The sequence below is a fragment of the Scardinius erythrophthalmus genome, assembly GCF_964197995.2.
Source record: "Scardinius erythrophthalmus genome assembly, chromosome: 4".
NCBI classification, from domain to species: domain Eukaryota; kingdom Metazoa; phylum Chordata; class Actinopteri; order Cypriniformes; family Leuciscidae; genus Scardinius; species Scardinius erythrophthalmus.
Window position 1 is genome coordinate 6,762,000 of NC_138224.1, and position 14,629 is coordinate 6,776,628.

A 14,629-nucleotide genomic window follows, 5' to 3' on the forward strand; every position below is an offset into this window, starting at 1 on the left:
TTGTTCCAAAACCCAGTGCGCTGCCTTGGGGTTTACTGTCTACATAGGCGGCATCCTAACTCTAATGGACCCTTATAAGTGATTTATTTGGAGTGCAGCAACTTTGTGCTTCACACAAATAGGGTTCTTCACATGAAATGCACAGGAAACTCAACTCGCAATTGATTGATTATCTGCTTGATTATTTCTTCACAAAATGCAAGTATATTATCGCCCAGCTCTTTATATAAATTTGGATATGTGCCAAAACCTACTAAGGGGTGATAATGGAACAAAGTGATTTTTTTCATCATTATTTACAACAGGATCTGCATTTTCATGGGTTTAAATAAAAGTTTTTTTGTTATAAGAGACAATAAAAACTATTTTCTAAATTAAAAACTTTGTTCAAAATGTGTTGTAGCCTACATTATATTCTGACGCACATTTTTTATGTACAAACTACGCATTCTGATTCTGATTCTGACATTCTAATTTTCTATTCTTGACTGATCTCTTTTTCATAATTTTGGCAATATGTGACCCTGGACCACAAAACCAGTCTTATGTGTAATTTTTTTTAAATTGAGATTTATACATCATCTAAAAGCTGAATATAATCTTTCCATTGATGTATGGTTTGATAGGACAACTATTTGAAAATCTGGAATCTGAGGGTACAGACAAATCGAAATATTGAGAAAATCGCCTTTAAAGTTGTCCATTTCTATTGGCGATAGTGCTGCATCCCTTCACAAAAATAAATGTTTTATATATTAAAGGTGGGAAATTTACTAAATATCTTCATGGAACATTTTTGGCATAAAAGAAAAATCTATAATTTTGACCCATACAATGTTTTGTTGGCTATTGCCACAAATATACCCGTGCAACATAAGACATAGGGTCACATATATGAACTGTTAAAGGAATGATCTTGAGACAAGTCCCTGTAGTCGGATCTGATGTCTTAAAATGCTGCCTAGGTAGGCAGCTCACTAGGTTTTGGAACAGAGCCTCAGTGTTCTTCATACTCTCCTTCAAATACAGCACTTATATCAGTTTTTTGTTATCTAGTGAATCGTGTTCAGCTTATAAAGAGGCTCTTGTGTCCGCTCTCTCTCGCTGTGTAAATGAAAAACGCTCTAAGAGTGCAGCAGCAGACAGTGGAACATAAAAAAGAACTCATGCATTTTTAAGTGTCCTATCACAGCCCCGATTGTAGATTTATTCATGCTTGACACATTTTCTCTTCGCCAGGCTCCTGAAAAGTTAAACATGCATATTTATTGCGGTCTGCTCATCATCAGAGAGTGCAAAAAACTTGTTGCAGTGTTTGTCGAGCTTCCTCAAATGTTGGAACGTTACTCCATTAACTTACAATGCTAAACAGAATGACGAATTAAGTCTGATTTAAACTAGTGTGTACAGAAATAATTTACGTCTGTAATGTGAAAAGTAAGTGAGGAAAAAAAATTGTGAGATGGTCTCTATATGGCAGGTGTCCGGAGGGATGGTTTTGTAAAGTGAGAGGGATTGATGATGTCATCAGAACGGGAAAGTTGTTGAACTAATTACATTTTGATGGAGGATTAGAAACGTTTTTCTTTGTAATAATCTGCAATTACATTATTACCCTAGGGTGTATAAATAGGGTCAGTTTGTTCATTTGTTGACTGCATTTTAAATCCAGAACATTCCGTCATCACAATGAGGAAGCATATTATCAGGAAGAGATGCATTGTGCCGTCAGGAACGCTGCAAAATAAATGGGAATGGGTTTAATATTTGATCGCTTACAAGTGTTGTGTTTTATCAGTGAAACTTTAATAAGAGCCCTGGTGCATTTAGTCATCTGTCAAGTTGTGCCAGTCCTCCTCCTATTTGGCACTTTGCTTTATGCATTTGGATGCATTTGCACTCAATTAGGACGTACCCTTCACAGTAAGTTTACTGTGCTGTGTTATTTTCTCATTTCTAGTTGGCATTGAATCAGAGTGCGAAATGCCCGGCACGCCTACTGTAAATGTTAATGTGTGTGTAAATACTGTACGTAGGCTAAAATCGAGAATGAGGTGTTCGACTAGTTGTTCCATGCGTGACTATTTCTTGTGTGAATGTACCTTTTTTGGATCTGCTGTCCTTTTGTAAGTTGCGCTTCATTGGCTGACGACCAGCTGACGTGTTTAATCTTGCAAACAAGGTATGCTAAGTGCGTAAAAGAGGGCAGTGTCTGGTGATGTAGGGACTTGTCTCATTTCGCTGAACGCACAACCCGTGAGCCAGATCCTGATGGCGGACACAAATAAGGATTTTACATAAATGGTCATAATCTCTCCTGAAGATGGCTGTGCACAGAGCGGGCGGCTTAACGCTGATAAAGCCAGTCTTTTTTCATGCTGTGGCAGGGGTTTGTATTGCAGTCTGAGGAGATGTATTAAAGGATTGGACTTTTAAAGCTTTTCCTTATTAGGTATATGAGTGTAAGAGGCTTTTTCCTCTTTTCAGAGGCGGTTCTGTTTGGTGAAGCATCACGCCGATGGGTTTGCTGCTAAGCTCTGCCTCATAAGGGGTCAAAGCAGAAATTTAGTCCCAGGCTTTTGTCTTGTAGTAGGCCCGGGCTGCGTTTCCACTTGCTGTTGTTGAATTTAAAGCTGACCTTTTACACCCTTTTTCAAATAATCGATTTAGATTCGGGTTTCATGCTTGATTTTTCAAATTACATTATTTTTTTATATATTCTTACAGTGTTGCAGCCCCTCTTTTCCCAATCTGGCTGTAACGCTCTGTTTAGTCTCCCTCCTTCCGAAAAGCTGCAATGTGCTTTGATTGGTCGGCTGCACCAGTGTGTTGTGATTGGTCAATCGTTTTGAGCGTGTTGGGAAATGTCACGCCCCCTTACTACAACATAGAGTTTCAACACTCTACTTACTAACTGAACCAGGCCCCGCCCATTTATTCTGCGTATACTTTAGACGGGAATTATTTAAATGAGGAATATTGTGAATTGTTTGTTCGCAGAATAAAACTCAAGACCATGATGGAGGCGTTTCAGGGGTTTAGGCGCACTGATATAGAGAATAACTCCCTTTGGAGTGACTTTGTGCTTAGTAACTTTGCAGACCTTTTTCAACAGCAACACTAAATAAAGTTAAAAAAAGCATAATAGGACCCCTTTAAGAGCCAAATAATGAAATAAGTGGCTGCATTACTATATCCAGCCCACAAACTAATGTAGTAGATCATAGTGTGACTGTGAGTTTATAACTCTGAAGAATGTATTTGAACATCTGAAGTAATACAAGCAATTTCTAGGCATTTCCCATTGAGTGGTCCGTCTCCACTGTCTCCTGTCGTTCCTCTGCCGTGACTCTGTCCTGCACCTGTAGTTCTGGCAGAGGAGCACCTGCAGACAGCCACTTCGGAGGTGTGAGAGACTTCATCCCCGCCTCCGTCTCTTCATCCATCTCCCCCGCATCAACAGGGAGTTAACACTGTCTCGCAGCATGTGTCATTCACCCGCTCTAATTCTCTCTGACGGCTCAGACAGGCCCACTGGTCTTTCACAAAACCTGCTACGGGCACCGGTCTGTGTCTGCTTTCGGTGGTCTGTTTAGTCTCAAAGGGTTTTTTTTATATTAATTATAGTATTTGTTTCATTGCACAAAAATAGCAGAGAAATCAATATAAGACCAGGAATTTCTGTGCTGATTTTGGTGGAAAATCCACAATTATGCATAATGAATTTAAAGACGGTAAATGTCTTAATGAGTAGAAGGTACATAGTGTCTCAATACGCATGCTGCTGCTTATACAGGCTGTACTGGGATTACTGGGTGGCTTTTTTATCCTGATGTGACAGAGTGTCATTCATGATCTGAATCCTGACTCTGAGTAATTTCACTGATTGCTGGAACAGTAATATTGGTGTGTAATCCTACCTGATGAAGTAAAGTAAGGCTTTGTGCCCAACCGTTTTTATTCATTCATGTTAATGGCATATTAGAGGATTTCATCCACTTGTGTTTGCTACTGTTAGTTACCTCAGAAATGGAAAAGCCTACTGCGTACTAGCTAACCTGGTTTAGTCTTTTTGATATGAAGTAGGCGAGAAGACTCCTGAAAAGAAATCACGGTTTCCACAAAAATGTGAAGCAGCGCAACTGTTTTCATCATTGATAATAATAATAAATGTTTCTTGAGTAGCAAATTAGCATGTTAGAATGATTTCTGAAGGATCATGTGAAACTGAAGACTGGAGTAAAATGCACCACAGGAATAAATTACATTTTTAAAATGTATTCAAACAGAAAACAGGTATTTTAATTTGTAATAATATTTGACAATATTACTGTATTTTTCATCAAATGAATGTTGCCTAGATGAGCATTAGAGACTTATTTTTTTTTTACTTTTGAATGGTAGTGTATCTATCACAATATAGTTGCAAAAATAATGCGGTAAAGCCCATTTTTTTATGTGTATATGTTACCGGCAAAGTGTGTAATCCGTAATGTATAGAATTAGGTCATGTATTTTTGCCAAAAACCATCAGGCATTCTATACATTGCCAAGGCATTCTATACAATACTGGGATTTCACACTTTGCCGGTAACATATATATCACAATATAGTTGCTTTTTCATGATATTTAACAAAAATATTGTGGTAAAGCCCATTTTCTTGTGTAACACAATATAGTTGCTTTTGCATGATATTTAACAAAAAATAATGTGGTAAAGGCAAGCCCTTTTTTTCATGAAAGCCTATTTCTGCCTCAGAAGGAAAAAGATACATTTATAAATATTTTTTTTCTCGCACTTGTGACAGTTGCAGCTATTCACAATTGCAACTTTAAATCTCATAACATGGAATTTTGTATCTTACTATTCCATCCATCCATCATTAAATTCGCTCATAAATATGGATTAGTTTTACGATCTCTTTATGAACTTTTTGAAGTGTCGTAGTCGTAGTCAGTGGAGGGACAGAAATCTCTTAGATTTAAAATATCTTAATTTGTGTTCCGAAGATGAACGAAAGTTTTTCGGGTTTGGGACCAAATGAGGGTGAGTGAATGATGACAGTTTTTTTCATTTTTGGGTGAACGAGTGCAATTGACAACGGAAGGCGTCGAGCCTTACACTGTAAGTTGATGAGTTGATTTATCCGTGTTTTAATAGAGCTTTTTAGATGGATTTTAGGTTGGGTAGAATCAGCAATCTCTATCCTAGTTTGTTTGCTGGCTTCCATGGCAATACGCAATGTTTTCCGCCAACTGGCAACCCGGGGTGTTGAAATACTATTGGGTAAATTGGCACAGACCAAAAGAAGAACGGACATTCTGAATCAGAAAGCACATTTCAATGTATAATAACTGGATGTTGTGTTCTTTCTCGGAGAAACAAGTATCTGAACTTAGCATGTTTCCTAAATCTCTGCAAACATATTATGGTGTTTTTGTGCTTTAGTACAGTCAAAAAACTTAAATACAGCACCTTGAGGTACCTCGTAGTCTTGTTCGTGAGTCAGGTATGTTGGAGAATGAGACTATTGCAACTTTATTTCTTATACTTGCAACTTTATTCCATACAATTTTTATCTTTTTATCTCACAATCACAACTTCATTTCATATTTTAAACTCTATCTCACAATTACCGTTTTTATTTTTTACTGAATAAACCTGAAAACAGTCTAATCCAATGAATTATTAAATTCACTTTTGCTTTTTTGTTGCTCTCAAGTGAAATCGAATTGCAGTCATGCCACTAGTGGAAACAATAAATGAAACGACGCAGAGGTCAGTGATGGAGACCTCGTGCTTGGGAAAGGTTGTAAATATTGTGGCTGCACGTGCAGATCATTTGCATTCGCTCTCTGCGCACATTATCTATTCACCACAATTAGCTCATTCTGTCTCTCTTCTGGTCTTTTTCTCTGTAATGCACTCTGCTCGCTAATAATAACTCGCCATATATCTCTCTCCAGCTGTGGTCTGGGAGGTTGTGTGTGTGTGTGTGTGTGGGTTCAGCCCTTTATGCACTGATAGCACAGGGTTACGGCAGCCCAGGCCTCATTTAGCAAATGATTAATTCAATTAGGCAGCAAGGACCTCAGGTGGAAAAGAAAAACCAGGAGGCCCCTCATGTCCCTGAAGCCCTCAATACACTGCTCTCCAAGAGGTGGAACAGAGATCCGGCCCCGCTTTTACTGCACTAATGGAGGATCCAGGGTCCTGACACACATTAGCGTTGCATTCAGACTGCTGTTTTCAGCTCACAACACAACATTTACCTGATCATTAGCAGGAGAGCCATCTGCCACCGTTGCTCTGTGTTCAGAGACTGGCTTTTTGGGACATGTAGGGATTGGCTTATTTAAATGGCACAGGTCAACAACTGCATATTGTCTGAAATAAAACTCAGTGAGCTGCAGGTCATGGATGTGTTTTTTGACATGAATGCGAGATGTTTATTTACATTTCACGTGGTTTTTAGAATGTCGAAAGGTTAATTTTCAATTCAAAATTGAGGTTTAGGACATCCGTCATCCAAGCGTAGAGTAGAGATGAATCATGATGGTTGACTTAGTTGACTATTTGATTTTGAGTTTTTCTAGATTATCTAGAGAGTTTTCTTCTATATTTTTTTTTTTACATTTTGCTTTAGTGATTTATTTATTTATTGCACAATAAAATCCCTCTCGGGAAAAGTTGCGTCTTTGAATTACATATATAAATTCAAAATTTAAATTTAAATTCAACCCCTCTAGCACTAAACTTTATGTGAAAAATGGGTCATTCTGTGTAAAATCGACCAAATTTCGGGAAACTTCCCTGCCTCAAACTTGACTCTGACTTGATTATAAATAGTGATGAAAAGCAAAATATTAAATGTCATGGATGAATATTTTAGTAATCCACTACTTTGTAGAGGGGGGTCAAAATGACAATTTTCAGCTGAGATTTGGAGCCAAATTACAAAAATGGCTTTAGAAAGATGCCAGCATCATTATTTTATTTTTATACAGAGAATGGTAGGTCTATTAGTAAAATCGGTTGACTTTAGAAATCTTTGTTGCATTATATGCCAATGTTGGCAATTCCAAAAATAAGTTTCCCCCCCAACATTTGCATCCCTGTAACTCAAGAAGTATTAAAAATATCTTACTATCCTTTTAGATTTTGGTTCTTCTTAACAAACTTTACTTTTGGTATCTCAATTTTGAAGGCACTTTATGGTTTAATTCCAGAGTTATCGGGATTTCGATATGGCTCCAAGAATAAATTGTTGGGATTGATCATTTTACCTGTTAGTCCACGTTCGCTTCCTTTCTAAGTGGGTTCTTGTCCAGAATAATCTGCAAAGTAGATCAGACTTTATTGGATAGTGAAAATTATAATGAATATTCCTGTTCTTCTGGAGACGTTAGTATAAAGTGGACTTTTGGGACTCATATTCCAACCCAAGCAGTTTCTTGTAGGAGTGCGGTCCACTGGAGTTCATCTCAGCCCTGAGCTTTGCTCTTTATGGCGGGGCTATTTTCAGCAGATGGATGGGTCAGATAGGGGAGAGATGCGTGCTTCCGATGCCTCCCCCGCACCCTGCGCCAAACGCCGAGGTTAATTATGGAGGTGTCAGCAGCCAGAGGAGGAGAACAGAGAGAAGAAAGAGCTAGAGGAGGTTTATGTTCAGGCAGGAGTGGGTTCCAACACTCCCACATACTCTGCCAGTGATGCTCTTAATCTCTCACACTCACACAAAAGCATCACCGTCACAGTTATATGTAATTATACAGTCCGATCCCACACGCTCCCACTCGCCGAGCCACAGAGAGCGCACGACGCGGTATTGTTACGTTAGCATATATCTATAACATGAGAGAACATCGCATGCTGTACAGAGAGTTCACCAACCTCCTAAAAACTTGAGTTTGTATGTTTTGATTCATTTCCGTGAATCAGTTCAAACTCTCATAATCAATGAAATTATTTGTTTGCACAGTCACTCAAAAATGTTTAGGGAAGTACTGTGTGGCATTTTTCATATATCTTTTTTTTTTTTAAGAACATGTGTGAGAAAAAAATCACTGTTTGTTAATTTGAAAGTTTATATCTGTGAAATGCAAATAATTAATTGTGTTAATTTGGTGATGAAAATGTGGAAAATATTTTTGAACTGATTTTTCCTCTATTTTAGTTCTTGCATTAAACATGGCTAATCTCATTGGCTACAGTGGCTTTTTGGTTGAAACAATTTGTCCTCTAATACCTCTTTTAAGTAATTATGCAAATGCATAATTATAAAGAAGATACTTTTTTTTTTTTTTTGCATTTGGCTGACGCTTTATCCAAAGTGACTTTTTGCTTTATATATGTGCATGCACTCCAGGACAATTGAGTCCTTGACCTACAGTAGGTGTGTTGATAGCACCAAATATATATATATATATTATATATAGCATATATATATATATATATATATATATATATATAGAACATCATCCAATTATCGAGGTATAGCTAAAATGATGTTGCTTAGCCATATTGTATGTGGTGTTGTTGTTATTAAACTCTGAGGGACCGAAACTGACTTGGTTTCCTGTGATTGTTGTTGGCCAAAAGGCAGACTTAAATGTGTGTGTATGTGTGTGTGTGTTTGTCAGGTCACAGACAGTCAAGGGAAGGACACAGAAACTGCAGGGGGTCTGGACCTCTCCCTCAAAACACCGGGAAATGTGTCACAGCTGTTTCTGTTGTGCCGCAAAGCAATTCAAACAACACATTTTACATGCTAGAGCAAACTGTGCCCATCACGCAGTATTATTTTGTCTCCAATGAATGTCAGCATCAGAGAAAAATATCACTGTTATTTACAGCTTTAATAAAGAGCTGCTGTGCATACGGTTTACCCGCAAGCTTTTGCTTTGATGTGAGATGCTAAGCTTGAAAGTATAATGAATGCAATCATTTGCAGAAATGATTATTATGTCTGCACTAAGACAAGCATCGCTATTACTATTGTTCATATGTGATTTGAACAAGCTTCTAACCATAAGTATTAGACATTTGAGTGTGCTGTAACTTTTCTAACTGATCATGCTTACAATATTTGTCTGGTGGATGATTACCGGGCGACAAAGTCCCATAGACTTACACAGAAGAAGGGACCTGAGCCATATCAAGAGAAGAGAATATCATAGTGACTTGTGGGTGAGCTTGTTTGACTGAACCAAGATAAAAAACACTCAGCACCATAGCAATGCAATAAAATAGGATAGCGAGTTTTGCACGATGAAGCACCACTTAATATTTTCTTTAGAAATCTATTTTACTTTTATATCTTCAGTTAATTGAGTGACTAAATTCAGTTCTTTTTTAAAGAATCACCTTTTTCTTTTCCCCTCTTGAGTCTTTCAGTGAGTTGGAGGAACATAAAATGTGTGGCAGGAAGCTGGTGTCGCTACGCATGAGGATCTTTAACAGGAGAAAGTGTCAGAAAGCAGGAGTGACTGAAATGAATAGAGCGAGAGGCGATTACCCAGGAGCACTTGGATCCGCGCGAACGGCCCCCGCCAAAGCCAAACCCAAACCACCCACGGCCCCTACACCCACTGCACTCCCTTAATCAGTATTTTTGTCCTGTTTTCCAGTAGAAATATCCAAACATTCTATTTGAGAAGCAAAATTGTGAGCTAATCAGACTGTGAAAGAGACGAGAGGAGAAAAGATGAAGGGGAGGGAGATGAATGTAGGACAGAGGGATGGAGGGGGAGAGTGTGTGTGCTCCTTCATGTGGTGAAGGACGAGGTGCATGTGGCCCACAGCAGCTGGTCTGCCAGGAGAAACTGAAGTTTGACCCTGACGAGAAGGGTAGGGAAAGAAAGGGAAGGAGAGAGAAAGAAGAGACATAGATAAAGTGAGAGTTAAGGCCGGGACACACCATGCCGACGGTCAGCCGTCTGGGCAATGTCGAGCCGTTTTTGAGCGTCGGTTTGGCCGACACACAGTCGACGAGAGGCAACAACACAGTCAGCATTCATCGCCGCTAGTTCTTTGACGTCAGCTTGGTGTGTCCCAGGCATTCAGTGTTCTCATTATAATTTTATGTATGGCAGATTGGTGCTGCACATTTCACACTTAACTGTATTTTCGTCTACTTTATCAAGTGATTCCAGACAGCTTGCACATTTTCTAAGCTATATGACAAGAAAAAATATATACTGCTGGATCATCTAAAAGGAATATGACTGTCTCGAATAACCAATCATTGTCAATAATGTAGGCATTGCCGTTAGAGCTGACGAGTGAATGAACACCGCTAAACTGAAGTGTTTTGCTAGCGGGTTAATAAACTCAACCAAATGCATCCTATGTACGCTATACAAACTAAAAGTGATAATACAACTTTCATCTGCACAAGAGGACGCAAATGCGATTTCAGAACTTTTAAATGTTGTGGATGCGCTCTTCCCGTAACAAAACAACAACGCTGTCACGGGCAACTCAAGCACAACGAATTTACAATGTTCTATTACAGTAGTGTTCTCATTATATTGTTATGTAAATGGAAGATGGTGCCAGGCATCACTTCACACTTTCAAATCCATAGTTTCACTTAATTTTGCCGGTCTACTCTGGACGACATGCTGTCCTAACGCTAACCAATCAGACCACAGCTACCGCCCAAAATGCTGCAATAACAATTCAGAAAAAAAAAGTAGTCACGGCGATCGATCGTCACTGTCACGTCCGAATATTCGAGTACTCGAGTACTCGTACACATCCCTGAGAAGATGTTGAGAAAGATAGGGAGAGACTGTAGAAGATTGTTTATGTCTGCTCTTTGAAAACGTGCCCTATATATCTATACCTCTTTGTAGAGGAAGGAAAGAGGGACCGAGAGAAAAACTGAGGAACAGACTGCCACATCGCTATGAGCTCTACCGTCCCTCATGTGTGAGAAGAATACATGAGTGAAGGCAGAGAAGAGACAGGACGGACAGAATGACATGTAAGGGATGACAGTCATTAGTGGACTGTGGAGGGAATGTGTGTGTCGCAGTTTGAGGCTAGGAGGTGATGGATATAAATATCTGAGCGCTGTTGTTTGGGGAGTTCAAGCGGGAAAAGCCCAGGCTTCCTGTCTGACCGCTGTACCAGCAGGATGGGAGTTCTGTTTCACATTTTATACACAATACTCTCAATGCATGTTGACTTTAAATGCATGTTGATGCTGTGTTAACATTTATTGTAACGCCATAAATAAATATGGTACTAAACAATGAATGCATTGGCAAACAAATGCATTTAAAGATTTAAAACACTAGAAAGCTACTCGTTCCATGAGGGAGTTCCACTAGTGCACACATGCATAAACATTCTAGATTGGTCAAACTGGTTAACAACGCTCAGATACAAACACTTGATGCCGTCAGTGAACAGTTAGTCTGGATTTTGCATGGATTTTTTATCACGCATTTCTTCACTGTTATCAGAAGGCACAAAGTTAATTTAGCTGAAATCACTGAAAATAATTTATCTGTCAGTGAATCAGGCTTGCTGAGCTTTTCTATCACCAGCTCCACCGCAGATGTTATCTGGGATTTCAAGAGCGAACGCGACATCCTGAGAAGGATAGCAGGAAAGTTTGTTCTGTATGTGAGAAAATGTCATCATGTGAAGTATCCAGTGCAGATTCCAGTGCCATCTGATCTTACTATTATTGTAGGAGACAGTGTCAGTGAAGAGCTTGAGAGGAGATATAAAACCTGTAAAGAAAAAAAGGTTGATTTTTTAGGTTTTTTATGTTATTCCCAAACAAACTTTAATTTTGTCACATTATATACAAAGTTTGAAAAGTATTTGATTGTGTATTTAGAAAAAAAAGGCCATTTTATTTAAAAAAAAACCTCTTACCACCAGAGATTATTTATATAATATTATAATTTTAAATGTGATGTATGTATATATGCACTTTTTGGACATTTTTTGGTAAATAAACTAGTGAGAGTGTGAAAAGTGGTGACAAGAGTTTATTTTCACACTTTTGGTCCAGCAGGTCAAAATTGTCAATAGGCGAAGAAACCAATATATGATTGGATCTGTCCACGGAATATGTCCACCTACCACTTCTATTTCTTCCCCATGATCCGGTCACAAGTGTGATGTATGTGCTGAGTTTGCGTGTGTGTGTTTGTGTGTAGTTTTCCTGCCATTGTCAGTAGGTGTGTGTCAGGCTGCAGTGACAGAGCTCAGGGGCAAATGAGAGAAATGTGTCTCCATCCGGCACACACATGAACACACAGTCACAATAACAACGTCACGGACACACACATACAAAAAGACCCTGACCTGAGGGAGTTCAGCCCCAACACATACAAACTGAATGACTAATACCCTGACCACACATTTATTCAGGAAACATTAAAGCAGGCTAAATGCTGTAGTTTAGAAACTGCATCCTTGCCTTGGGACAGAGTAAGCAGCCAAAGCATTCATAGTAGCGTGAAGGGTCTGAAAATGTTTATTTCTCTCCTGAATTGCAGCAGGTATGATGCTGAAATCAGCATGTTTCCCTGAGAAAATTTGAGGAACATGCATATATAGTGTACAGCAGCAATGAATGACTCTGGAAGACTTTATAAGCAAGCATTAATTTACCATGGGTTCTACGAACCTTTGGGGTCATTGTAGGAGTGCTTGGTTCAAAAAAGCTTGGAAAACCCAGAATTAGTAGACGCTTTTATGATCCAAAGTGTCTAGTGCACTACTGCAAGGACAAAGTCCTTAGTTGCTGCTTTGAACACAACAAGAAAGAAGTTATCCCCAGTGGGATTCCTAATGTTTTTATGGATATGTAATGTATGGAATGTCCCAAATCTGTCACATATGCATAAGATGACTCGTGGGATACCTGCGTACTGGTAATTTGATAAACTGATTGTTTCCTAAAAATGAAGTGCTGTTAATGTGTTGTGTGATGTTCTTATCGGGAACATTCTCTATTCCTCTTGATACATTCTTGTGTTGTTCTGTTCATCACGCTCTTATCAGGACGCTGCTGGCTTCAGATAAAAGCAAGAAGATTGAATTAGCACTAATCACCGATCTGCACAAGATTCCTCTCAGTCTTGGGGTCTCACGGGAGCTCTGCGTACACGTCGATTTTGTTACACTTATTACCTTTGGCACATCTTTCTCTCGCTCGTGCTTCACCCCCCAGTGCATAGTCTCAGATCTTAATCTCTGGAGCGAGAGGGAGGCATGAGAAAAGGGTCCGTGTCAAGGACATCCTGCTCCGATGAAAATGAGGAGAGGAAGAAGGATTGTGTTGTGGAACGGCAGTAGCCTTGAGGAAGTTGGTAATAGTGAGGCTCAGAGAAGCTGTTCTTCAAGTGCATGTTCGCCAGGGCCCCGCGGGCGGGTAGAATCGCAGAGAGCACACTGACCCAGTTATAGAGTTTCAAGCAGAGACCGAGCAAAGCAGAAGTAGAGAGAAAAAAGAAAGTGAAAAGATCAGAGACACTTCCTGCAAGCAATTCCAAAAGATCGCTTCCTGATCATTCATTGTCTTCATGTTACTTGGTTGACATCATTGGTGACAAGACGTAGACAAGGATTCTCTTTCACAATTACTAGTCAAATCATGAAAGAACTTGCTGATGTACGTCACTCACCAGGCACTAACTGAACAACATGACTATCAGACTCCTCACAGAAACTTTGCATCCTCAAAGTGTGAGGCCACCAAATGAAGTCACATCCTGTAGAGTCACTCAATCAGTCTGTGCAGAGCAGAGAGCCGGTCAAATACTCCTTTAGACTGACGGATCCATGGATAAAGTGTCCCTTTGTAACAGGTTGCCCATAGATTGTCTTGCAGAAGGTCACCTTGGGTTACATAATAGTCCTTAAAATAGCTCAAAGTGCTAGACGTGGGGCTGACCTTGTGGTTTGGTTCTCTGGGGGTAACGATGGCAATGTGGATTGTGAGAGATTCTTGTCTGTCTCTGGTGACAGGACAGGATCTGACACCCTTACACGCCCCCCGGTTCTCAGGTATCCTCCGTCAGGTCTCAGCTATCTGACGGCCTGATGATCTCAGCGCTACACTGGCAGCGGGAGGGTGCACGATTGGGTGTGTTAGGTGTGCTTGGGCGCTAACACGCAGCCATGTGTAACAGTGATGTTAGCCTACCTTGCACCGGTGGAAGTGAGCCTTCTACTTGCCCAACATCGGATGCTGCTGGAGAAGAGGTAGGAAGCACACTGGTTGTTCGGGAAGGGGGACACAGATTGAAAAGGCAAAATGGAAGGATGATCAGGGCCCAGAAGACAGTAGAGGAGAACCGAGTATGTGGGAAAGGTCGGAAGCGGAAGGTGACCTGGTATCGCAGGCTTCTGGGCTACAGGTTAGTGATAGTAACAGTTGTGTCTTTTCCATCTATTCGGACCAGGTGTTGCTACATATCATTTTAGCAGCTGAACTCCATGCAGAACTTCACACTTTTACTTCTTTACTTACTGAGATCGAGAGTGGGCGGCGCGGAGAGATGATATCATAGCTGTGTACGTGGGTTGACACCTGACTTAAAGCGTGGAGGGAGTTTTCAACCCACACACAACTACAAAACCTAATTGGCCGAGAC

At 39.9% G+C, this 14,629-nt stretch overlaps 1 protein-coding gene across 9 annotated transcripts in view; it reads left to right on the plus strand.

The window, feature by feature from the left end:
- The window catches only part of dgki (diacylglycerol kinase, iota), a gene marked incomplete at its 5' end in the record, with an annotated part of 44,182 nt that overhangs the window by 2,101 nt on the left and 27,452 nt on the right, over positions 1–14,629 (plus strand). Inside the window, one exon of one of the 9 annotated variants that reach the window (XM_081364213.1) lies at positions 14,154–14,392. The exons of the other annotated variants lie outside the window; for them this stretch is intronic. Coding sequence (XP_081220339.1) covers positions 14,154–14,392 — 239 coding nt within the window. Of the gene's footprint in view, positions 1–14,153; positions 14,393–14,629 lie in introns of those variants that run through there. 9 annotated transcript variants of the gene reach the window in all.